This window comes from Nyctibius grandis, chromosome 9 (assembly GCF_013368605.1).
Source record: "Nyctibius grandis isolate bNycGra1 chromosome 9, bNycGra1.pri, whole genome shotgun sequence".
NCBI lineage: Eukaryota > Metazoa > Chordata > Aves > Nyctibiiformes > Nyctibiidae > Nyctibius > Nyctibius grandis.
In genome coordinates, this window is record NC_090666.1 from 15,700,454 (window position 1) to 15,727,355 (window position 26,902).

Consider the following 26,902-nt stretch of genomic DNA (forward strand, 5'->3'; position numbering starts at 1 on the left):
ACATATTGCAAAATTATGGTGGGATTCAAAAGGTTTCTGTGTTCATATTAGAAATAAACTGCACTTTGGGAAAATAAAAACATGCACAGTAAAAAGAAAAAAAGCTTCTGCAAGAAATGAATGATTTTTTTTTTCTAAATGAAACGAGAACTAGGTTTCCAGTTTTCATACTTTCTTGCTCCTAAAAAAACCCAGCCAGTGTTTATTTAAATAGCTATAATTGACCATTCTCTGGAAATATTAAATCACAGTTATATCACACTATTTCTGCTTCTGCGCAAAAGGTTCAGGGCTTTTATAGTAGAAATGGAACACAACACTACCTTCAGGGATTTTAATAAATGTAGGGAACACTGCTAGCAAAAGAGTTGCTGTCCAAATAGACTGACATACACAGGCCAATGTAGCCTCTAATGACAGAGTAAGATAATGACAGGCCCCACTCAAAATCAGCAGGAAGAGGAAGATCAATCTTGGCAGAGTGAAGGAAAAATGCTGGCTTTCTTCATGTTAGCTCATCTCATACATATCTGTCTTCAGCTGCTGCCCAGTACCGTGGTGCTCTGCATTAACTACACAGTGGATCAATAACAATTACACCTTCTCAAAAACATGACACATAGCAGGATTGGGTTGACATTTCACTTAGGCCAACATTGATCTCAGTGCATCTGATTCCAGTCCTAAATTCAAGTCAGGCCTGGGTCTAGCTGGAATAAACACACAGTTAAAAACAAAAAAGGAAACCAGCTGCTTGTGCCTTGGCTCAGAAGTAAACAGCACATCCATCTGTGCATCCCCCATCTCCAATCCACTATTCTTCCTGTTGCTACTAGTGATTCTAAAGTTGATCAAAGACTATTTTTTATATGAATTACTCACCGTGACATCAATGTTGATAATATCTCCATCCTGAAGAGGTCGACTGAAACATAAACAAAACAAAAAAAAAATGGTGACAGACAGTTCCTAACAAAGGCAATATAAGAATAAACACCTAACGACACATACATAAAAAATCAGGGGGTAGATACTTTGTGATGGAGGAAGGCAGAAGCAAACAGAATAACCATTTCTAATGTTCAGCTCTCACTACTTAGAGAACAAGTGTAGCTGAATATAAAATAATGAGAAACAACTACCAGAAAAACATATCAACACCTGAAAAATCTACCATTATATTGATTCTTTTTCTCTCACTAGGGTTCATATTTTACTTTGTGAGTAGCTGAATGTATTGCAAATAAAAAAAAAAAGCACATAAATTCAAAACTATTCATTCCTTACCTTATACTTATTTTGCTGGAGAAAAAAAAAAATCAGACTGCACTGTGTTTTTTTTTTTCCCACACACTAAACTCTAAAGGCATTATGCTACTTTTTTTTCAGTGTCTGGACAAACAGGATAGTATTTTTTTTTTCTATTTCACATACATTCCTATAACATCTATAAGCATCATGTGGTAACACGATACGCATCTGCAATAGGTTTACATATGACATTTAGTTAAGCTGAAGTATGTTCAATATTAAACACAATTTATTAATTTCAGTTTAACATTTTCATTCCCAGTGGTAAAATGTATATTATTGGGGAAATACCTGTCGGGAATACCATGACATACCACGTTGTTTACAGAAGTACAAACAGATTTTGGAAAACCTCCATAGCCCAGAGGTGACGGATAGGCATTCTGTCGGATTATTTCATGATGAACAATGGAATCTATTTCTTCCGTTGTCATGCCAACCTAAAATATCAAACATAACACCCTGTTAAAAAAGCAAAGATAGTTTTTTCCAATTTACTGAATGTGATTGCAGCCAAGAGTTTCAATGAAATTTCAGATGTTTCAAATACGCTGCTTTGATACAAAACACTAAACTGTCTGATATACTCTATTGACACATTGGACTTGTTTTTTTTAAAGAGAAAAAGGTTTGAAATAAAGCATGCGGTAGAAACGAGCACTCAAAGGTTCCTAAAAAACCTAAAATACTGTCTACTTCCTTGCCGTCCTTTTTTCCACATTTGGCTTCTCAAAGACACCAGTTTCCCATGGCATCTTGTTTCAGTAGCTGCTACAGAAATGTCTGGCTTTAATGCTTTCAGTCCCTTAAAACGCAACATTACTTTCCCTTTTAGTTGTAAAAGAAAAGATCTTAATTCTTGTAACCACCCAGTACACTTATCATAATGTACTTGTGCATTTTATGAAATTGTTTTCCAAGTATTCTTTAATTTTATAAAATATTTAAATACGGCTTCATATCTTGAGGATATGGCTTCTTATCTTGAGGATATTTTACTTAAGGTTGCCATAGCCCGGATGATCACAGTGAATCTACAAGTGCTTATCCATCATTTTTAGAAATCTTCATTTTTATGCTCAACGTTTTCTAGATTCATCTTTTTCTCACAATTTTACATATTAAAAAAAAAAACCCTCATAAATCATTCAGCCATTTTCTGAGTATCCATGAAGTGGAAAACGCACAGGCTTAAAATAACATTCTTCTCGCTTTTCTTTTGGATTGACTCTGTGTCTGGAATGGTTAGAGCTGAAATTTGAAATTTGGAAGGGAAACCTCCCTCATTGAGAAAAAGTGCCTTTGAGGGTTCCTCTGCAAATTGATTTTGATTTGAATGAGTTTTGAGCCTTTGAAAATCATGCCTCGTACACATACACTACAGTGGCTGTGATTTTGGAGGACTTTTTAGTAACACGTGGAATACAGGTAGGCTGTGGCGCAGGAGGCATACTTATCCATATATTGAAATATTCAGTGATCATGCATGGTGAATACAACAAAGTGCACTTGTGTACTGTGCTGAGGATAAAACCAGATCTATTTGCTCAGCTTGCATCTTGTTCAGCATGAAAACGTGGTTGGGCAGATGAGGAGCGATGAACCCACTCAAGACCGAGGATCTGGGTGTGCAAACCGCCCTGCTTTGCAGCAGCCATTGCAGCCTCTGCACTGGGATGGCAGCTGCAGCCCTGGTGCACACTCGTATCGCTGCCATCGGTTCTGGGTAAAGATAGGTTTGTCGCTCCTGCCTTCGCTTGCCCATCTATCACCTTCAGCCTACAGACAAACTGAACCGCTATGTACCCGATTGGGCACTGTCTGCCGCTGCTCTGCTCAAGGAATTTTATGTGGCTTTTGGACACTCAGCAGGCAGATCCGTGTTCTCTGCATGGCAGGTTTACACACTGTGAGAAGTTCTGCTTTTAACAGCATCTGCTTTACTTTTAAAGGAGATTTTGCTAGCTGGGCAATGCTGGGGAGGCACATACTGTGCACCTCATCCCTTATTTGGGACGGGGCAATGTGATAGTACCTAACAAAATACTTCCATGTCACAGAATTTGCTGTTTTATTCCCCAATCTTTTCCTCAAACGCAGTAAATGCTATCATATATAATACCATGTTGTACTTTTCAACCCCACAGGCAGTAAGTGGTAATATCAAAACCACACTCAGTCCAAACTTTGTCCCTCTGCATCCATGCACTGTAATGCATCTTTGTTATACCGGGGGATGTTACTGCCATTAGCTAAAGCACAGGTGAGAGCTGGTTTCGAGGGCTGCGTGCAAGGCGGGTTCAGCAAGACAACAGGAACAGGTGGAGGGATGGGGCTCTTCAGATAAAACAGGAATGCAGAATTTACCTTATGAGAATAGCCTAAAAGAGCTCAGTTTGTTTAGTCTGGCGCACTGAAAGCTGTAATAGCTCTATTAACTGCATGAAGGGGACAGACTCAAGGAAAGGCAGGAAGCTGTTTAAATTAAAGAGTGGTGTTGGCACAAGAACAAATGGGTATAAACCGGCCACACGCAGCGTCAGGCTGCAAAGCAGAAGACGCTCCCTGTCGATGAGGAAGGGTTTTGGAGCATCCTCACAGTCAGGGGAGTCTTGGCCAAACACTTACTGGTGTAAGACAGAGCTCACCCCTTGACTGTGGCTGACCTGGGCAGTGGTCTTGGCACTGCAACTCCAAGTGCCACCGCCCTCCCAGTCCACAGCTCCTGGTCACGTAATTCTTACCTTTACATCACCTTGCTCCAAAATGTTCATTAGATGTATGTAGTATTTTGCTACTATGTATGATTTGGCACATACTATGAACTGCATCGTAAGCTACACTGTATTGCATACATATGTATTTTACACATGATAACAACCAAAGAGTATTAGTGAAAAACGGCTCTCAATCATAACCCACATTGCACCCTGATCCTTCAGAAACATGTATATGCCCTTAACTTTACAGAATCACAGAATCACAGAATCACAGAATGTTAGGGATTGGAAGGGACCTCGAAAGATCATCTAGTCCAATCCCCCTGCCGGGGCAGGATTGCCTAGACCATATCACACAGGAACGCGTCCAGGCGGGTTTTGAATGTCTCCAGAGAAGGAGACTCCACAACCTCTCTGGGCAGCCTGTTCCAGTGTTCAGTCACCCTCACCGTAAAGAAGTTTTTCCTCAAATTTAAGTGGAACCTCCTGTGCTCCAGCTTGCACCCATTGCCCCTTGTCCTGTCAAGGGATGTCACTGAGAAGAGCCTGGCTCCATCCTCATGACACTTGCCCTTTACATATTTATAAACATTAATGAGGTCACCCCTCAGTCTCCTCTTCTCCAAGCTAAAGAGACCCAGCTCCCTCAGCCTCTCCTCATAAGGGAGATGTTCCACTCCCTTAATCATCTTCGTGGCTCTGCGCTGGACTCTCTCTAGCAGTTCCCTGTCCTTCTTGAACTGAAGGGCCCAGAACTGGACACAATATTCCAGATGCGGCCTCACCAGGGCAGAGTAGAGGGGGAGGAGAACCTCTCTCGACCTGCTGACCACACCCCTTCTAATACACCCCAGGATGCCATTGGCCTTCTTGGCCACAAGGGCACACTGCTGGCTCATGGTCATCCTGTTGTCCACTAGGACCCCCAGGTCCCTTTCCCCTACGCTGGTCTCCAACAGCTCTGCCCCCAACTTGTACTGGTACATGGGGTTGTTCTTGCCCAGATGCAGGACTCTACACTTGCCCTTGTTATATTTCATTAAATTTCTCCCCGCCCAACTCTCCAGCCTGTCCAGGTCTCTCTGAATGGCTGCGCAGCCTTCCGGCATCTCAGCCACTCCTCCCAGTTTTGTGTCATCAGCGAACTTGCTGACAGCGCACTCTAATCCCTCATCCAAGTCATTAATGAATATATTGAATAGAACTGGTCCCAGAACCGACCCTTGCGGAACTCCGCTAGACACAGACCTCCAACTGGACTCTGTCCCGCTGACCACTACTCTCTGGCTTCTTTCCTTCAGCCAGTTTACAATCCACCTCACTACCCGATCATCCAGACCACACTTCCCCAGTTTAGCTGCGAGGATGCTGTGGGAGACCGTGTCAAACGCTTTACTGAAATCGAGATAGACCACATCCACAGCTTTACCATCATCTATCCACCGGGTAACATCCTCATAAAAGGCTATCAAGTTGGTTGAGCAAGACTTCCCGTTGGTGAAGCCATGCTGAGTGCCCCTAATGATCCCCCTATCCTTGATGTGCCTAGAGACAGCACCAAGAACAAGTTGCTCCATCACCTTTCCAGGGATGGAGGTGAGGCTGACTGGTCTATAGTTACCCGGGTCCTCCTTCCTGCCCTTTTTGAAGACTGGAGTGACATTCGCTTTCCTCCAGTCCTCAGGCACCTCTCCTGTTGCCCACGACTTAGCAAAGATGATGGAGAGTGGCCTAGCAAAGTTACATGAGTAACTTTTACTGTACTGGGAAATAACTGCATATAAAGAAGTTAAACACACACAAACGTATGTAAGATTAAAGCTTCAAGTAGTTTTGTTATTGGCCACCCCAGCTCAAGAATTAAACCTCCGGGAAAGTGTGATGATAGCTGAAAGAAAAATGCATGGTAAATTGATATTTTTTTCCCCTTTTAAGCCAATGCATTGACCTACAGTTCCCATCTACCTCTGCATCTCATAGCTACTCAACCCATTTTACCCTATCCAGTATGCTATTACATGAAATACCAAGGCAAGGCTAAAAAAGCACTCCATCTGCAAAACTGTGTAGCAGGCTCCTCCCAGTACACTTTAACTTGGGAGGTATCCCAAAAAGCATACTGTAGAAACATTACTGGAAACCACGAGGCTTCATTATCGATGCACTCTGGAAAATTGTGTGGAAATTGGCAGCTGTTTTTTTCCAACAGCAGTTCTAAGACTTGTGCTGCGCCGGACCCTGCGGGACAGCGAGGGGCTGAAGGATGGACGGGAACCAAGGAGGCAGCCCAGCCCTTCGGACCTGCACACATGCAGAGCTGGAAAGCGAGGTGCATGGGGAAGATGGGCCATGAAACAAAAGGAAAAAATGTAGTGTGGGCCATACAAGAAACTCATGTGATTTGACACAATCCGAACAGAGGGAGATTACAGGCAGATATTATGCCTGAGCCAGCAACTCACTCTGAGTACTACATAGGTCCAAAATACAGAAATAATTGAACAGGCACATAATGGATTGACTCAAAGGTTAATAAATCCTTTTTCTTTCAGGATCTAACTTAAAGTTGGATGCACATTAAGGGAAAGTAAAAAAAAAAGTAGAAAAAAACCCCAAATAAGTGAAAGCATAAAAAACATCCAAGCTGTTGTGGGACTTCTGTAATTGTTACCTTTAAGCCCTTTCCAGCCAGAAGCAGGACATGACGGGCCAACTGACAAGCTTGACGAAGCCCTTGAATCTGATCTTCGTTCTTAATTTCTATGTCGTCTCCCCAGTCTGGTACAATGCTTGTCGTCACATAGTCTGGCTTCTTTATGTGCTTGGAGAAAAAGGATTGAAAATGAAGATCAGAAAACTGAGCATGACAATGGGATCATTTTCTCAGATACTGCCTCCTGCTTCATGGCAGCTTGCCCTTTCTGTCGTAGTATCGACCTTCCTAAGCCATCAGGGCAAACCCTCAAGGCTGCCTCAGTATTTCTTCCACTGCCCTTTTGAACTTAACATTGCCTGTTACTACTGACTTATACAGTCTGTTAACCTTCCAGTGCTGAAATCCCAGATACTACAGCCAATTTCCAGCACAGACAGTCACAAGTTTTGAAACTGTGAGAGAAAGACTTAAAAACTCTTAATTTTCTTTTGGAAAGAGCAGCACATTTTCTACAAAAGGCATCTGAACACTGGAACTGATGGGACAAACATAAAGAATTAGGCTCAAAAATAAAACTGATCAAATCCTTAGTTTCTTGCTCAGTCAGAACTCCTGTTAACTTTCATGAGATTGATTTTTTTACCAAGAACCTTAGGATTTAACTTATTTTAATTTAGAGTTTTTACTTATTGATCTAGTTCACATGCTGCCCATCTACAGCACTACGCAAGGGTATCCAATTCGCTGTGTCAAGGAAAGTGTAATAAACTAACTTTTTTTTTTCTCACAGAAAGTTCTCAGCCCTCATATAGAGGTGAAATGTCACTTCTGATTTTTTTTAAATCCACAACAATTTATTGACACATGTATGAACACAACAAACTAATAATAATGGTAACATCTCGTGTAGAGATCAAAATGCACTTTCTCTCGGAGGGTCCTGGGCTGTTCCACTGGCTGGGGAAGAGTCCCTTTGCCCACCACAGCCAGGCTGATTCTTTGCCACGTTGGCCATGGGGCAAGTTTTGCACTGACTTCACAAAATACAGAATCAAGCTGGTGGGAAAAAAACAAAGTGGGCACTTGTGCTGTACCCAACAAGACTGTACAACAGCAAGGTGTAGGAGTAAGGAAGAGTGGTACAACCAATTAGCTCTAGTGGGACTTTAAACAGGAAGACTATTGTTACTCCTACGGGTATTTCATGTCTACTCTGATAAAAAGTGAAACTATCTATAGTGGATTCATGTCAACAGAATTTCAGATTTACATTTCATTCAAATTAATGGCCTATCAACCCTAACAACATCCTATTGCAGTAGTTTGGGACTTCATTTAGAAGAAAAAAAAATACATTTGCTGTATTAGCAACTCCATACACAGCAGCACCCTTGCTTTCCCCTTGGAGGGCACCTAACTAGTATCTGCTGAGACCTGCTCCTGCTGACCTGTATGATCTGTTAAGGGAGAAGCCCAAAGCAGCATACATACAAGCCTATGTATACAGTTTTGCACCAACATCTTGAAAAAAACCATGTTATTTTAATGTGATTTCTGGCATACTCTGTATAAAGTAATAACTTTGCCCTCAAGTTTTCAGAGATGAAGAACTGGACTGATTTTTGGACAGTCTGAGAACTCTGATCTGTGAAGACAGCTTTTCAGTATGACAATATATTTCTCCTTCATTATCCTAAAAGAAGCATCTAAATACAGAAAAAAATAGTTTGTAAGTTCTACAATTTTTAAACCTTTGAAAATATATAAAGCATGTAACCCTATGTTCCCCCTGCACACAGACCTCCCACAGCCTCTTAGGCATAAGAGCCCTACATCCAGCATCCTTATCTGCTTTCCTATCTAACAACTGTTTAGTATTTCTGGCCCATGGAAATACTCTGTATTTTGCATAAGAAATCTATAATAAAATGAAAAGTAAAATTAAAAAAAGTACTAATACACATCCTGAAAAGCACTGTTTAGAAAAGGTACTTTGGTTTTCTTTTTGCTAAAGGAAAGATACTAAACAGTTAATCTGTATGCTGTAATTAAATGGGAAAAAAAGAAAAAAAAAAAGAAACAAACAAAAAAAAGAAACCAGAAGTGGAACACATGTTAAAATTGCACAAAAAAGATCCTTTTGGCTTTAAAGTAAATTAAAATAAAAGTATATGTTGCAAGAAAAAAAACCACTCAGGCACAGTAGAGACGAATTTAGAATGTGCAGTGGGGTTGTGGGGCAGCTACCAGCAGGTATTGTATGTTCTCTTCCTGAATCTGACATAACCAATTAACAAAAGCAAAATATAAACATTTTTATAATTAGCTTGCTGGAGATTTATATAGAAAAGGACTTGGATGATCATGAATGATTCCTACTGACTTTTTGTAGGACCATCTATAATTGTCCAAAATGAGAATCTGGACCCAGAAGTGTTAAGTGTTGACAGATGATTATAATATTCCATGTTTACACTACTATAACTGAACAAGCCCCAGGTTTAAACTCCCTAATAACTAGATACGCCACTGTGTTTAACATGCTAGGCTGAAAACTTCTCTCACCAGCACTCCTATGGCAAATACCAGACCAAGCTACAGGACGGTGATCCAAACCCCCAGCTGTCGGACAACGAATACACTTGATCACACCTGCAGTCGAACTCTATATTGACTGAAGAAGATTAGATAATAGAAATTGCAGTACCTTAGGAACTGGGTGAGCTGGAGAAACCGTGCCTGGCCAAACTATACTATAAGCAGTATTTCTTTGTTCCTGAAAAAAGAAGCATCTTCGCTGTTGATTGCTTGACTGCCTGTGCAGGTAGATACGATTGCATGAAGAAAAGATTACGTGGCAGCCAGTCATAGAACCTGTTAACAGAAAAGTTAAAAATGGTTACCGTTTTTTACTACTACCACATTACAAAATGGAAAGTATGCAAAAAGAAGGGCATCATGTAAAACAAACCACAGAACCCATGTAGTAGCCAAGGGTAGCTCAAATTGTTCAAATCTTGTACCGTTAAAGAAAGAGCATTAACACTGAGAAGCAATGAGAACAAAAGAACTCCCCAAACAATACTTTGAAGCTTTATAAAATACCACATCTGTTTTGGTTTGATGCATTAAAAAGTAGTGTGGGTAAATTCCCCAAAGCTTACAGCCAGGAGTGACGCTCCAACTGGCCCCTGCTTGGAGCAATTCACATGGCTGGAAGCTGCGCTGTTCAAGGCTTGGGGAAACAGTGAATAACGGACAATGGCAAGAACAGAGGAGAGAAAAAAATGATTCGATGTTGATGTCAGACACTGTTTTCACCTGTATTTTTGCAGAATCGGTCACAGATTTGAGCATAACCAAGTTAATGTTGCTCTTGTCATTTGTGCCAAGACACAAGGAACAGGGTTCAATTTGTCCTGCCTAGCAGGGCAAGAGAACAAACTTCAAGAGATATTTTTAATCTTGGCCAAAGGCAATTGAAGGGATTAAAATTAGTAATTGACTTAGAATAGTCAAAACAGATTCCCATTTAATTCACATGGGAATTTGGGATGTCAGTTCATTAGAGTATTCATTGCTCAAACTTAGTGGTTGGGCAATGACACATTTAGCCCCTCTCAAAAAGAATAAAAAAAAGAAAAAAAAAAACAGGGGGGAAAAAAGGGCATTGAGGACCAAAGGTTGTCAGAGACATCAAAACCAAACTAATGCATCACAAAAGACGATGCTAGCATCAAAACTGGGAAATATACTAAATTCCAAAGGATTATTGACACTGCTCAATTAAACTACAATTACATGTAGTGCATATTGCCATTACTCAAACATTCTACAGTACAAACAGAGGGTTTTTTTGAAATGTAAGTTTCACACAATAGTTAACCTGCTTCTGAAAAATGTCATCTGTATACAAACATAAGAGCAATCTTTGTGGCAAGTAACCCATACGAAAAATTACTCTTTAGTAAAAAGGACATGGTTTTGTTTAAACTGAAGTTACTAAATATTTTTATATCACATGAATTAAGAAATTAATCTACTGCATATTCTGCAACTATGTAAAAATTATGGTTTTTTTTAAGAAGAGTTTCTTCCATACTGTGTATGTTTTTATTTTATTGTACCCTCCTTCCTTTCCTTTGGATGCATTTATCATGTCCAGAAGCAGAAATTATCCTTCCACATGCACATTTGGCTTCATAGACAGCACTTTTACAGCACTGCATGATACACAGGAGTTACGCACCTTTTTTGGAGCCCCAAAACCCAGAATGAATGAAATAGTTGCATGGGGTTTGCTTTAGAAGTGTTCCTAACAGACTCTTTGCACACTGATCAGTGCTATGTTTAGTTACCAATATCTGAAGGGTTCTAGAGACTTTTACTCAATGCAAGCACATTTTCTCTGTTTTTTTCAAATTGTTGACAAGTAACAAGGCAGAGTTGGAGAGCGAGGCTCGCTCTCAGTATAACCTACGTACCCCAACGGAAGTTGCCTGCTTCAACGGGGAAAAGAGTGTCTTCATGGAAGTGGAGCTGCCCAGTTAACAGAGGGCTGCATTGGTTTGGTGGTGTTTTAATTATAATTTAATCAACAACAACATCATCTACTGCTTTTCTAGGGTCTCCTTCACAAGAAAAAAATCACTGTCCAATCAAAAAAAAAAAAAATCTGAGCCATCTAACCGGCACAACATAGAAGTGCCTCCAAAGAGCCCAAAGCATCCTACAAACTCCCTGGCTGGTTTGCACCCGTTTCTGGAAGCTGGAAGCATAGAACCTGCCGAGGCAGCAACTTTTGGGCCATTGGAAGTAGCAATCTGCCCGCCAGTGTAAGCTAAGGTAGCTCTTTTATAGAGTGCAGTGGAAGTACCTTGCCCTTAGCACAGCTGAAGGTATTATAAATATATTGAAAACCCACACTCACTGATGTGGTCAGCTAAAGTCCACATGGACATCAATGTGTGAACATGCATTTCAAATGCTCTCCTTGACGCGCGACATGCTGCCCAGGCACCTTTTCTGCTGTGTAAAAGTTTAATTGGGGAAGAAAAGGTGGAAGTGTCCTGGTCAATTATTCGACAATAAAACTCCAAATGACCCAAATACATACTCTTAAATACGTTAAACCAGTTTATATTCATGGGTGCATGCCTATCGACTATCCCACATTCAGAAGGGATACCTTTTTATTTGGAATAAAATTTGTACCTCTATTCTCCCAAAGATACACTGTAAGTGTTGTCACAAGATAACAGGATAATAAGGTACTGTAGTCTGTTGTTATTCTACTAACTACTCATTATAAACCAGACACATACAAAAATATCTACTACTTGAACAGGTGAAATGCGACAACCAAATAAATATCACCATAGCATAATATGACTCCTAAAATACATTGTAAGAATTACAAACACAGGACAACTAAACCTTTATTTGAAATATAAAAACTTACAACAGAAAGCATTCTCCTACAAAGTAAAAATAAAATTAAATAAAATGGCATTAAAATATAATGAAGTTACTGTTTTATAATGAAAATCTGGACTCTATCCACATACTTCCTTCCTTAAGAAGGCCTTCCTAATGTCTCCACAGCTCCTTTTATTTTTTAAGCTCCCATATTCACAGCTAATTCGATATAGCAACATCATCAATCACTGGAGACAGGAACCACTGGCTGTATTCTCCGAGTCTGGCTCAGATATTCCCTCCTCCCCATCCCTTACACCTATCAAAGCTTTTCTCAGTGCCTTAATCACTTCTGCAACACTGGCACTCAAGCACATCCTCTTTGTTAAGCTTTCTGTGTATATTAATTACTGTAAGATAGTTCATAAATGCGGGATTTTTGCAGCTTCCAGTGGAAACTGCAGCCACCGGAGAGAGCCCAGAGTTGGAAGACGGGTAGCCTTGTAGCACGCCAGCACAGTGAGGATGCAAAGTTGACCCTTTACGCATTTCTTCTCTCTCCCAACAGTAAGGCTACGTCACTTGCCACAAATAACAGAATATTTACTATCAGCTGCAATAAGGAGAATTATTACCAGCATTACTGAATCACACCCGCAGATACGAAGTACCGAGCACAGAAAATTACAGACAACTGCTCCTGACTCGACAGTGAATCACACTGTGCAATCTGTATGCACGCGTGTCCTGCCGGAGCCGCTGGATTCCTCAGCATACCTTCCAGACTTTAATTTGTAGTAATAATATAAATATGCACTGTGAGCTTTTGCGAATTACCAGATGAATTTATCTTGTGTGGAAATTTCATTTTCTTTTTCTTTTAAACGAGTCAGCCAAAGCAGCTGAATACAGAATTCAAGTATGATGACGGGTGGGAGCATTTTAAGTGACTGATTTTGCAGCACAATGTGCCCTATATTTATTAGCCTTTTACTCTAGGTCTATTTTAATTGTTATCTGTTCATGCATGCTAGACTATATAATGAAATGCTCCTATTTCACTAACAGAGTAGAGAGGGTTTTTTATGTGTATCTCTATTAACGACCCTTAATTAAGTTGATTTTAGTAATTTAAATGTGATTTTCCTTTGGTCAAGAAGTATTTTTAAAGGGAGATGTTGGAAATGAACTCTCACATAAGCCCTTTTCTAATGCGTCCTGTTTAACAGTTACAGCAATTTATCAGCTATGTTTTCAATGAATGAGGTGTGGAGTAGCCATGCAAAAAACTGCTCAACTACATGATTCATCAAATGTGACTGTTAGCAATGATTTTTTTGGTATTTATTTATGAAAGACTTCAAATTTCCAAGCAATTAGCAAAAATGTTACCAAAGGATAAACTTCATGACAGTTCTAAGCTACAATAAATACAAGGGTACATCTTAAAAGAGCCAAAAAATAAATTTAATGTATTTTAGAATAATTTAGTCATAGTATCAACAGAATCACAGTACCAAAATTATTTAGGATTACAAGAATTAACATCCAACTGATTTAGGAAATAAAATCAACTTGCTCTTGATAAAGTAAATCTTACTTAATATATATGAACAATTAGCAACATCAAAAGCATTGTTCAGATAACTAATTTTTAAATATGTAATTTAACATATATTTCTTTTTCTTTAAACTTAAAAAAAGAATGACCATGGAGATTTTCTTAGTATATATGCCTTTGAGGGTAAAACACTAGAGATCTTTAATTTGGCTTGTCAGGTCATTTTAATGTTATATAATAATTTTGCTTCTTGTGCAAATATTAATTTAGCTGAAACTTCAGAGGAATAAAATTTAAAGTGAGGTATTAGAATTCACTATGGGTAATAATATGTGGAATCCAGCAATGCAACTATGTAAGAAGATATAGCTTTTTACTGTTAATTATGAAATGTTCCCATTTTTCAATCCAAAATAATGGCTGTGGTTTGATAGATCTTTACTTGTAACTGTAATTCTAACTGTCTTAATAAAACACTAACTTTGTAATCCCCATGTTGCAAAGGTACGTCCAAGCTTCAAAAATAGGATGGGAAAGATTAAAGGTTCTCTCCAACTCTGTGTAACCTGTGTAGCAGAAGAGCAGCTCACATTTCACAAGCAATAACCTGTGCATTTGCTAAAAAAAAAAAAAAAAGAAAAAGAAAAAGGGAAAAAAAAAGAACAACAACATAGGGAAATGCCTGAGGCAGAAGTTGAAACTGATTGGGCAAAGTAGAAGGACAAGAACCCTTGAAATTTAACAAAGGCAAATTCATTCTGTTGACAGATGTTGATTACATCAAAGCCTCGAAAGAACTTTTTTCTGTTTCTTTTTTTTTTTCCTTTTTTGCAACTAATACCTCTGCGTTTGCTGTACATTAAGGATATAACATAACTTAATCAACATAACCCAACATGTAATAATTTTACATTTGGTAAAAGTATATTTTAACGAGGTCTTAACGACAGGCTTCTCCAAACAAGAGTGTATTCACATGGTCATGTCTGCATACCCGTGCTGGTCACGCCATCATCAGCCCCTTACTTCCAGGGGTTAACTGCTCTGGCAGCCAAATAAAATACAGAGAGCGCTGTGTAATTATGGAGACAGTCAAAGGGCAGACTCTATTTTGAAATCTATTTGCACAGACAAGGTCTTCCAATTTCGCTTACAGGAAACAAGCTGGTAAAGGGGGTCTCCTCCTCTCCAGATGCTTTCCACACGTTTTTCCCACATCAGGAAATCGTGGACATGGACACCATGCAGCACTGTTTCCTGGATTGCAGGACTATGTCATTACAAGGAGAAGAGCAAGTCCATGCTCGTGAGAAATATTTCCTCCTAATTGCCCATATTAGGGGAAAGCAAAACCCACAAGGACTACTGAAAATGCAACTAGCAGCGATTTGTAAACAGGACGCAGCCACAGCTGTCATGATGGTACTGGAAAAGAGAAAACAGAAACGAAAGGGTAAAAACACTCTGGTTTTAATAGCATGATTGGGGAAATGAAATATTCATCAGGATAGATGTGAATTCAGTTACAACAGCAACACATTGGTGAAAACCTCAACAACAGCATGCTTATGACTGTACCCTGATAAACTGAAATACAGACCAATATCTTGCAAACATTTTATTCTAATTGGCATTATTTTATTTAATTATTGAAATTAACTGGAATTAATGACAGAAGTTGTTCAGTTAATAAAGGCATTAACAGAATTGCTGTTCTCGTTACTCTCATGAGAGCCAATAAAGCAAGGCAATGGCCAAACACTGACCAACTCCAGGGGAGCGGAGTCAGCCCCTCTGTTGACAGCACTGGGACTCCTCAATGACACTGAAAAAAATCCAGTTTGGCCCTCAGGACCAGTTGTGCTCCCTGCTAATTAAAATTTTGCCCTTTCTTCACAGAGAGAGGAACCGGGCAATTTGCTAATACAAATGAGTATTTTAACTGGGTGTAAATTTATAAACTATATGGAAATACATTCTTGTTTGGCTTTACTTATGAATTAGTCTAGACCAGCACACTAAAATGATGAATCAGTGCCTTCTGGAATAATACCGTACTTCTAATTCATTATTCAGTCAAACTTATGGCCAACAAAATAGCTGTTCTACAAGTTGGTAAACTGGGAAACCACAGAGACTCAGAACCTCTTCTATTTACAGGAAGGATGACAGCCTAAGGGTACTTCATCCCAATAATCACAACATTCAAGTAATGGTGCCCAGGTCATGACAAGCCATGACCCTCCCCATAGCTCCTTCAGGAAGCTGGCTGGGTGCCACCTTTTATCAGCAGCAACCAACAGTGCAACTTTAACAAACAAGAAGAAAAGGAAAAATTAATTTTATATCCTTAAAAACCCCTTCGACCAATTGAGCAGAGTCACACCAAGCCAGTATAAGAAATAAATTCACTGACTGAGTAAAATTCTGGTACCATTAAACAGCACTTTCCTATTTTATTATAGGATTTAAAAAATATAGAGTACAATCTAACTATATCTGAATGATATTAATTCATATACCAAAGGAAATTAATTGTCTCTTACAGAAAATGAGACTGGGCTGTAAAGGCTTAACTTTGGGAACAGGGCATTGTAGTTCTCCAATAAGCCTTCCATCCTAGTGTTAATTTCTACTATATTTTCTCTCTCAGATAGAATGACACAAGTAGAAAATAAAAAGAAAGTGTTGTCTAAAGCAGTATCACAGCAAAATGAAACAAGTCAGGTACCAAAGCCCGACAAAGCAATATTAAGAGTTTCACACTCAGTTAATATCAGGGGAATTTAGACTCCAGATCACAGCATCTGGCAAGTTTCAACTTCTGTGACTTAGCAGGAGAAACATTCCTTTTATGTTACTGCATTCCTATATTGAGTAAACTAATTTATCATAAAGTGAATAAATTAGAACGAGAAACATATCTACTCAGGTTTGCATATTTAAATACATCTTTCAATCACTTTCTATCTATCTTTAGGATTTTTAAAAGATCAGAGAAATTACTTTTGCTTGAAAGATTGGTTATTGTATTCATTATTTTGATTTTGTAGGGAAGTAACAACTGTTGGAACAAGTTAGTTTAAAAAATCGCAGTTGTTTCAGATTAAAATAATAAGCTATTCAAATAGTTCTTACACACATGCACAATACTGAATCTTGTTGTTAATATGCACCCACCCACAGCTTTAACATTCATTGAATCCTACTGGGATAAAATCTTTTCAGGTGCTCTGTGAAACAACCGTTTTTCAACTGGCATGTTTGTGTCCTATATACACGGCTGATACGGTATTAAATGTTAAAAACAAATCCCACTTTAACCTCTTAAATTTCCACCTGAAATGGAAAAAAATACGTCTGAATCACCACAAAAAATGTTTCCCACAGAAACCCTTTCAGTGGGCGAGCAAGGCTGCTGAAATAGAGTAATCTTTGCATAGAAAATTCAGGAGTGCTCCTGAACGCCGTATCAGGATTTTCTGCGTAGCTTGAGACACAGGAAGAGAACGGGCAGTCAGGAGTCTTTTCCCCACACAAAATACAAGGCCCATTGCAATAATGATTTTTAATACACCTGCAGCCAGATCTCTAAGGATACAAGATGATTCCTGAATTGTAAGCCAGTCTTATCTCAAAATTTTAAAAAAGTGTATGCTGCTAGCAATTTTAGGATGAATTCCTTAACAAAATAAGATTACATTACTACTGGTAACAATGGTAAAAATGACAGCTAGCAGTGTTTCCTGCCTTGTATTAAATGTTGTTAATTATTTGTATTGTCCTGTTTTCACGTGAAAACACAAGTTACATTAGGACAGTGAGTCTTTACTGAGAAAACACATATGTGTCCTTCGCTACAGTGAAGAGTGTAAGGTTGGGCAATTACATCCTATAACCCAGACTTCAAAACATACGAACAGAGAGGTGTAAGAGTTTACAGCTGTTTCTACTAAAGTACTGCAGTGGTGGTGAAAACTAGCTCTTATTTTTTTTTTTCAAGAAGATGCTCTGCACAAGGAAGATGTTCCAATCAAGAGCTTGCTACAGATAACTTGTAGCATCCCTATTAAAACATTTATTTTTAAACCTGTCAGTCATTAGTATGTGCTATTAATGCATAACTTGGAAGCTTATTCATAAATATGTGACATGCAGGTCACTGAATGAATTATAATGATAGGATTATGGATCGAATTTGGGAGAGTACAGTATAATGTTTGGGAGCTGTTTTAATTTTTTAAGTATCTTTCACTTATGTCCTTGCTTAACATTCACAAAGACCTCTTTCTTATCATAAAAGTCCCTGTTTATCAAACAGTGATACAGGAAGAAGTTGTTTACATTTTCAGAAGTACCAACATACATCACTTATTACAAAAAAAAAACAAGCACTCCATAAGAAATGCTCAGTCACTGTCAATCACATGCACTAAAATATACATAAACCAAAGCATGTGGTGTGAACTATATTAGATTCAAACTGAACACAGAATTACAACTATAACAAACAAAACCCAAATAATTACAAGTGACTCATAGGCCTATTTACACATCTCACCAAACTGCTGGAAAGGTAGGTAACCATAGAAACATGACAGCCTAAATTCAGTACTTAAAATTTGTATTTAGTTTAAAATGCTGAAAATGATGTTTCTATTTTATGAAATCTATATTTTTAAAGGCTTTGGTTTTTGCTTTGGTACTTAAATAAATGCTCAAAATTATTTCATCTCTCCATTACTAATAATTTGCCTTTTAGATTTTATTTTATCCAAGTAAAGATTACAGCTTACTCTTTGTAATATAAAACGTTAATACATTTTAATACTGCAAATTAATATTCGTAACATTTCTTTAATGATTGAAATTAAATAATGATACAAATCAAACGCTCCTGCACTTACTATTAAATGTTTTGCATAGACTTTTCTAAGCTGCACACTAGCAAAAAAAAAAAAAATTTACTCAAATTAACTGTTAAAGCTGAAATGCTAATATCCTTTTCAACTTATAGTTCTTTTTCACTGACAATTACAATTTGCATGGCTTAAAATTTAATACTATGATTAGTACTAATGTCCTATATTTTACTTCATAATCTAAATGAGTAAAATATTATTTTTGTAGTTCACTGGCTCTTATACTTAGGCTGTAATGTTCAGTGTGTATTTCATTATGCAGATGAGCAATGGATGTCATCTAACATGATTTAAATGGGTCAACAGTATTTTCCTATTCACATTAATCATCCAGACAGCTACAAAAAAAAAAAAAAGAGCAAGCAGCCTTGAAAACTAACCTAGGAAATCTCTTTTTACCACTGACTCTTCCCACTAGTCAAACAACAGCAAACACATGCTACAGGAGATGGGAGCCTCGCAAACCGGGGAGCCCAGGCTGGGCGCTGCTCCTCTGGCTGGTGCACAGCTCTGGCCGGTGCCGGCAGCGGGCAGTGCTCCCTGGGCTGCCCGCGGCCCCGTGCCAAGAATGATTCTCATCCCGCGAAGTTCAATGGGAGCTGCGTGTTGACAAACTGAGCAAATCTGAACCGGCAAAATTCGTTCTTGGCACAGGGACGTGGAATTGCGCTGCATGCGAAGGCGTGCTGCCCGCTGACGCTGCGCTGGCAGCTGGGCTGTCCTTGCGTACACACACTTGTTGGAAAACTCCCACTGAAGCCAAAGGACACAGGATCAGGCCAATTATTTATGAAACACATCAAAATTAAGGGCTCTGTTCTCAAGCCATGTAACCATCATCGATGGCCCATTTCATATATAGCATATTGCAAATAAAGTGGTAATTTATAAACAACAGCGCTTCTGTGGAAAGCGAAGTTGCTCTAATAAACGCCAAAGGGAAAGAATGTAAGTACAAAACAGGCAGCAAGTAACATGAAGATCAGGTCCTAAACATTCAGACTCATTCATTCAATGAATATTAAGTTAGGATTAAAAAAAAAGCGCAATCAGGATTCCCTCAAACATGAAAGTGCTGCCGTGGCACAAAATCTCCATAAAGGCAGAGTTAACACGTTTGTTTGTATTACGGTGTAACAGGGCTGGCAAAGCTTGCCTGGGAAACACCACGCTGTTCGTACCATGGGGCAGATCCTGCTGGACCACACAGGGGAGGTCCGAGCTTCTCAGAGATGGGATGCCTGGGCTGCAAGGCCACGGGCAGGCGGTGGGACTCCTTACCTCCTCCCGTATTGCTGCTGGACAGTGCCCTTACCAGGGACCGCTCTCCGCATCCATCCTTATTTAGACACACTGATACCAGCACAGCCATTGGTATTTCCATGTATTTTCCAATAACAAATTTAAAACCTTAAAACTGTGTCTTCTGTTGAAAGTAGCTGTTATTTGCTAAATAGATGTTAGTGATACAGCACACAACACCTCTTTCCCAGAAGCTATACTGGCCACTCACTTGCTACCACAATCCAAATTTCTGATTTTGAGATATGAAAACCAATAATATGGCTTGTGCATTGGCCACCGGCTTTCTCTGACAGCCTTCACCATGCTTCCTTTTCCAATCCACAGGTGCAAATAAAGGGGAACAGGAACTGAGCTTCAGCTTTTAAAGTAAACTAATCAACATAGAATCACAGAATCAACCAGGTTGGAAGAGACCTCAGGGATCATCGAGTCCAACCATTGCCCTGACACCACCATGTCAACTAGACCATGGCACTAAGTGCCATGTCCAGTCTTTTCTTAAACACATCCAGAGATGGTGACTCCACCACCTCCCTGGGCAGCCCGTTCCAATGTCTAATAACCCTTTCTGAAAAGAAATTCTTCCTAATGTCCAACCTGACCCTCCCCTGGCAAAGCTTGAGGCTGTGTCCTCTTGTCCTATCGCTAGTTGCCCGGGAGAAGAGGCCAACTCCCACTTCACTACAACCTCCCTTCAGGTAGTTGTAGACTGCAATAAGGTCACCTCTGAGCCTCCTCTTCTCCAGGCTAAACACCCCCAGCTCCCTCAGCCGTTCCTCGTAGGTCAGACCCTCCAGACCCTTCACCAGCTTGATCGCCCTCCTCTGGACTCGCTCCAACACCTCAACATCTTTCTTGAAGTGCGGGGCCCAGAACTGGACACAGTATTCAAGGTGCGGCCTCACCAGTGCCAAGTACAGAGGGACGATCACTTCCCCAGACCAGCTAGCTACACTATTCCTAATAGAGGCCAGGATGCCATTGGCCTTCTTGGCCACCTGGGCACACTGCTGGCTCATGTTTAGCCGGCTGTCGATCAGCACCCCCAGGTCTCTTTCCGCCGGGCCGCTTTCTAACCACTCTTCCCGCAGCCTGTAGAGCTGCATGGGGTTGTTGTGGCCGAAGTGTAAGATCCAGCACTTGTTCTTGTTGAACCTCATGCCGTTGGTCTCAGCCCATCTATCTAACCTGTCCAGATCCCTCTGTAGGGCCTTCCTACCCTCCAGCAGATCGACACTCCCACCCAGCTCGGTGTCATCTGCAAATTTACTGAGGGTGCACTCAATCCCTATGTCTAGATCATCTATAAAGATATTGAACAGCACCGGCCCCAGAACTGAGCCCTGGGGAACACCGCTAGTGACCGGCCGCCAGTTGGACTTTGCCCCGTTCACCACCACTCTCTGGGCTCGGCCATCCAGCCAGTTTTTAACCCATCGAAGAGTCCACCCATCCAAGACCACTTTACATACGGCAAAGTAGGAGGTTTCCAACTATTCAGACCTCACAAGACTTCATTCGCAACACTCATGCCCTGGACAAGTGTTTCACCAGTACCTAATAAACAGCTGGGTACAGCAGGCACCTTCACTGGATGCAATAACTGTTCAGTGCAAAGAGCAAAGGCATCTGTGGGCACTGATCTGGGGGCTGATTTACAGTAAATTAAACAATAACCACCACTATGATGACTAAGGTCCAGTCTTCACCATGACCTTTTCTAGGTGTTGGGAACATGGAGGAGAAGTCAGCGTACTTCATAGTGTGACAACCCACGTGCAGGGCAGTACCTGGCACACTTGTTTCCCCTGTGCCCTGTCCCATGTAATGCACAACAGGAGGAGTTAAGACACTGACATGCAACATCAGTGAGTTTCTAAAATATGTCTTTCGGACTGGCACCAGCCCTGCTTATCTGGCCCCTCACTTTCCAGTGAGAAAATGTCACATTTGGATCCTAAGAGCTAGCTGGGAGCCCTGAGTGGTAAGGAAGGACCTCTGGGTTTCTCCACTGCCCCATACCCCATGGTCAAAACCCCAGCTACTGCTTCTGCCACGAGAGATTTCCTGGAGGAACTGCAAGTAGCACTTGTCTTGTTGAACCAAAGACAATAAATCACAAATTACAGCAGCTGCTTAATCCCTAGAGCAGATCATACAGTCCAGTTGCACTTGAGGCAGTGTCTCCCACTTCCAAATCTTGACCTCTCTCCCCGCCACTTCTCCCAAGGCACACTTTACAGGTGTCCGCCACCCACATAACACCTCCCCAGTGCATACGGTGCTCCAAGGATGGGAACGGCAAGGCCCATGACAGCCACTCCCCACACAGGTAGACTTAAGAAAAAATAGAATACTTCATTTCTAAACTATCTTCACCAGGCTATTCACTCACTTTGTACTGTTTATTGGACTACTCCACCATCTGATTTTCTAAGATAAGACAGAGTAAGCAAAGGGTCTTCAAAAGAAATTAGGTCTCCAACTCCTTTTTCTAGAATAAAAAGGATTTACACAGCTCTTCTCTGCACAGATAGTAAATCTATAAGGAGCAACAAATGTTTTGCTTTTCACCAGATGAAGATAGTCTTAACTTGCCAGCTAAATATGACAGGCATTTCTTCAGAGCAGGCTTGGCTACCTTGTCTCCGAGGCTGGGCAGCAATCCATGAAATTCTCCATGGGGACATCCCACTTAACCAATTACTAATTTGCAAACTCAACTCAGAACTTTCAGATTGTCTTGCATGATTTGTCAAACATCCACCTCAACTCTTTTTTTGTTGTTGTTGTTTTTACAGGTTTGTGGTTTAAATACACAGATTTGCAATAGAATTGCCCACTGGAGAGACAGACCAGTGTTGGCAGCAACCTGAGCCCACAGCTGGGTCTCCCAGCTGCTCTGACAAGAGCCAGTTGCTTGCAAGTGAGAAAAAGTTTCAACCAGAACACAGCTCGCTTACGTATTTATTTATTTGGAGCTTTGGTTAGAGAGAAAGAGCTCCAGAGGCAGAACTGACACAAGAGATAAAATTTTTAAAGATATTAATTGCACAAAAAGAAAAATTTTTGCAAAGGCCTCCTGTTCAATTTGATACAAAAAAGGGCATTTTTACTTCTAAGTAAAATTTAACATGATTGGAAGAAAAGGCTGCACAGCTGTCTGTCTGTCAGGCAAGACACAGGCACATATTGCATTCCTCATGGGGAGTACTGAAAAGAACAAATAGAAAATGGGCTAGTAGTAAAGCCATGCATGTGGCAAGAAGCAGACACTGGTACTACTAAGAAAGGCCAGTGATTCTGGCAGCCTGTGGTAAATCTGATGATAGTGCAGACCCATCTTGACAGTAGTTTACTAAACCTGCAGATCTGCATGGGGAAACATTGATGTCTCAATTTTACTGGTGATTTCAGCTACAAAGGCACTATTTTTTTAATTAAAAAAGTCAGGTCAGTGAAGTTGTTCATTAAACCTCTATCCAGATGTGATTCATGATACACTATAAATTATTCTGAGGATTATAAAATAGAGCTGGACAGAGAGAGTATAAAAGCCTCAACTCTGGAGCGAGCGCTGGCAGTGGTCCCACAACTTTCTGCAGAAGCTCAGCCACAGAACTAGGCACCTTCTATGTTAGACTGCGTATCTTTGGTCTGTCTCTTGGAAGACTTTGGTCCAACACCTGGATAAATTCTGAGTGAGAAGCTTTGGCGCTAAAAGATACGAAAGATGTGACAACAGAAGTTATGTGTATTGACAAAATCATAGCCAAGACATGTACAGGAGGAGCTCTCAACTCTTTTTGACTCTAAAGTCATCCACAAGTCAGCAAATTCAGTCAATTATGCACTAAGAATCCTGCTGCATATTTTAATCATGGAAAATGTGAAGTCCATTTTAATCCACCCACATGGCCTACTGCAAAGTGATGTGACTGTGAATTTGAATTTTATGACCCTGACCACAACTTTATAAACGTCAGGGCTCCTGATTCGCATTCACTGAGCAAAGAGCTACAGCAAAGTAGATGACTCTGACTTGGCTGTTGTCGCTACAATGACACAGCAGAAGTGATGTGCCTGTGCCTCCGCCGTGCCTGCTCACAGTGCGGTGGTTGGTAGCCCATCACCACTTGTGATACCAGATGGGACAGAAGAGAATTGGTGCCTTTACCCCAGCAGATTATTTTCAGCTGGCTGAACTTCTAGCTGGCAACCTCTCACCAACCCCGTGCGCGACCTCCAGCTGGGTCCTACAGCTGGGGATACTATTGCAGCAAAAGCTGCCAAAGTTTGTCTACCAGCTACCTTATTCTATACCTGATTTTGTGAAACATTTTTTACAAAAGAGTTATCTGGACAAAACAGTCCCCAAATGAACAAAAGTAGGACTGTCTTTATCAAGCAAGCTTTAGAAACAGCCACTTCTGCAGTCTTTGGGTTGCTCTGCAATTAAAGTTTTGCCAGAATACAGGTATTAGTTAAGGAGAGTACAACCCAAAGCTCTTAGACAACGTAACAATACCTCTCAGAAAACTGCTGAGACAGAGCTATACCAGCAAAATAATTCTTGCTGGTACAACTTGATCTTTTAGAGGAACCGATTTAAACTTTCCAAGAAGAGAACTCCTCTCGTGAGTTGACCTTCTGCTGAATTAGTAGGGCCAGCCAGAGCATGAACAAATCTTTATAAATGCAGACAAGTCCTATTACTTTCTTTATTTTTTTAAAGAACACTCATTTCCTTTAAGTCTCTGTCATGAGCTATAAGAAGTATGCTAATAATAATCACTGCAGAACAACCAGAAACAGCTCTCAGAGGTGAGACCTGCCTAGTCGCCTCACAGGTGTTAGTTCAGAAAGCACATGGCCATTAAATTAAGCCTCATCACCACCTACCATTTCATCCACGATGCAAGAGTGTGACTCGATTCTCAGACGTGCACAATCCACTGTGGGCAACACGTCATCTCGGTGTCAAACCAGAACATCTTTGCAAGATGACTATCCACTCTGTCCAGTAGACAAGGACCTCAACTCAACAACTCTAGATGAGTTTACAAGCACATTCAAGAGCTACGAACCCAAGCAGCATACAAGCAGATCTGCAGTGACTACACGATCTATCACATAAAGCACCTCGTTTTTACGACTTGTGGAAGGAGGTTAGGAGCTCACTGTTGCTTTTTTCCAACTCCATCTTCACCTGTGTCTGTCAGAAAATCTGAGACTGAACAGCTGGAATTTACGTGAGGAACAATTTCTTCGCCATTTTCTTTCAATGTTATGCCACGTCTGTTGACTTTCATAATTTAAAAAAATACATAAGGCAGGACCTAATTTAAGTTTATGTACAACTAAACATGAAACAGATAATCTGAGAAGTTCACACATTCCTTTAGAGAACATCTGATATGCTGTAAGTATTAATGTATACATTCAGATCGTGTTCATTACTGCATTAGTCCTTCATGGTTCAAAATGAGCTTGATTTAAAACTGAAACATAGTTTTAAACAGGTATTTAACCATAAATACCTGTAAGTAAACAGCTTTAAAATATGAAAGTTGGAGACTTTATACAGCTGGTTAGAGTGGCTGGTTATTTATCATCTAAACTCAAAAGAGAACAGTGAGACTTTCAAAAACACTCATGAAAGTTTTCTCAGCCTGCACGCTGCAGAGCATGCCTGCCAAAAGACCTCTGAGGAGCTCTGAAGAGCCCTTTATTCCCCTTTTCTAAGGCTTCCATGCAGCAAGGTAGTTTGTTGAACACTTGGTTTCCAAGATTTTCCTCTTTGTTCAGAAATTAAGAAGTAAATGGAAAGACATCTACTGATTTGGAAAGGACAACGATTCTAAAAGGAGAACTACCCAGGGAATTGGTCATTTAACAAAATAAACAAACTCTCCATACTTTGTTTCTATGCCATAAAACATTTCCAGATAGTTTTCCACTCAAGTAGTGTTTTTAATGTGAACTATCTTAAAGGAATTAAAAAAAAATAATTCTAACTTCCCCTGCCCAAGAACATCTGTAGTAGCTACCTCTAAGGAACAGCCAGTTATCATATAGATAACGCCCTTTGCCAACGAACAGTTCAGCTTATAAACATTACCTTAAGTGATTTCTCCTAAATCCTTTTAAAGACATAGCAAGATAATGCAATTAACTAAGACAAAATAGAGAATTCTGACACTTCTTATCATACTAAACATAGCCACGCACTATATTTTCCTGCCTGAATTGCATCCAATAAACTACAAGACCTTACTCTATGGTATATGAATTTTCATGCTTAATTTCTCACATTTTACTCCTACAATTACAACATGCACTATTCTGGTTATGTGACACACCTTATAAAGTGAAGGGGACTGCACTTAAGTATAGGACTGTGAATCTTTTTAAGATGGGGCATTTGTTTCTTTCACATCTCTAACCCAATACAGTAAACCAAGATCGTGGCCAAAGTGAGTATTTTATTATCCAAGCTGGACAGACTATATGGCGCTGACACATAATAAACAAGATGAAGTTGTTTTCAACTTGTGCTTCGAGGAAACCTGGGAATTTGATGGCCACATCCAAAGACAGTGAGAAGACTTTTTTTAGAAAGCAACTTCATTATCAATTTGTTTCAGCTCCCTACACGGAAGTCCACATCGCCTCTGGAGGATGCTTAGAAAAACCCATGCTCACAAAGCTTGAAGATCACTGAACCAACAGGTCACAGACAGGGAGGTCTGCTCCCAAACACAGAACAACGTTGCCCCTTCTGTGGATGTTTCTGCCTGTCCGACGTGCAGTTCACTCCAACATCGATCAGAGAAGCATCCGAAGAAGAGCACTATACCATGCAGCACTGGCCAGCAGCAAGTGCCCAGGGTGGCAGGCTCCTCGGGGCAGGAGCGCAGGGGAAGCCCGGGTCCAGGAATGACCAAAGTGAGGAATGGGTAGATGAAGGGCTGAGGAAACCTGTGCCACATGGCAAGAGCCACTGAGC

The 26,902-nt window shown here is 40.3% G+C and overlaps 1 protein-coding gene across 1 annotated transcript in view; it reads right to left on the reverse strand.

The window, feature by feature from the left end:
* METAP1D (methionyl aminopeptidase type 1D, mitochondrial) overlaps positions 1–26,902 on the reverse strand; it is a 52,926-nt gene that overhangs the window by 13,929 nt on the left and 12,095 nt on the right. The window contains exons 2-5 of the mRNA XM_068407958.1: positions 9,395–9,561; positions 6,703–6,852; positions 1,603–1,751; positions 883–925 (exon numbers count right to left, since the gene is read on the reverse strand). Coding sequence (XP_068264059.1) covers positions 883–925; positions 1,603–1,751; positions 6,703–6,852; positions 9,395–9,561 — 509 coding nt within the window. The remainder of the gene's footprint in view (positions 1–882; positions 926–1,602; positions 1,752–6,702; positions 6,853–9,394; positions 9,562–26,902) is intronic.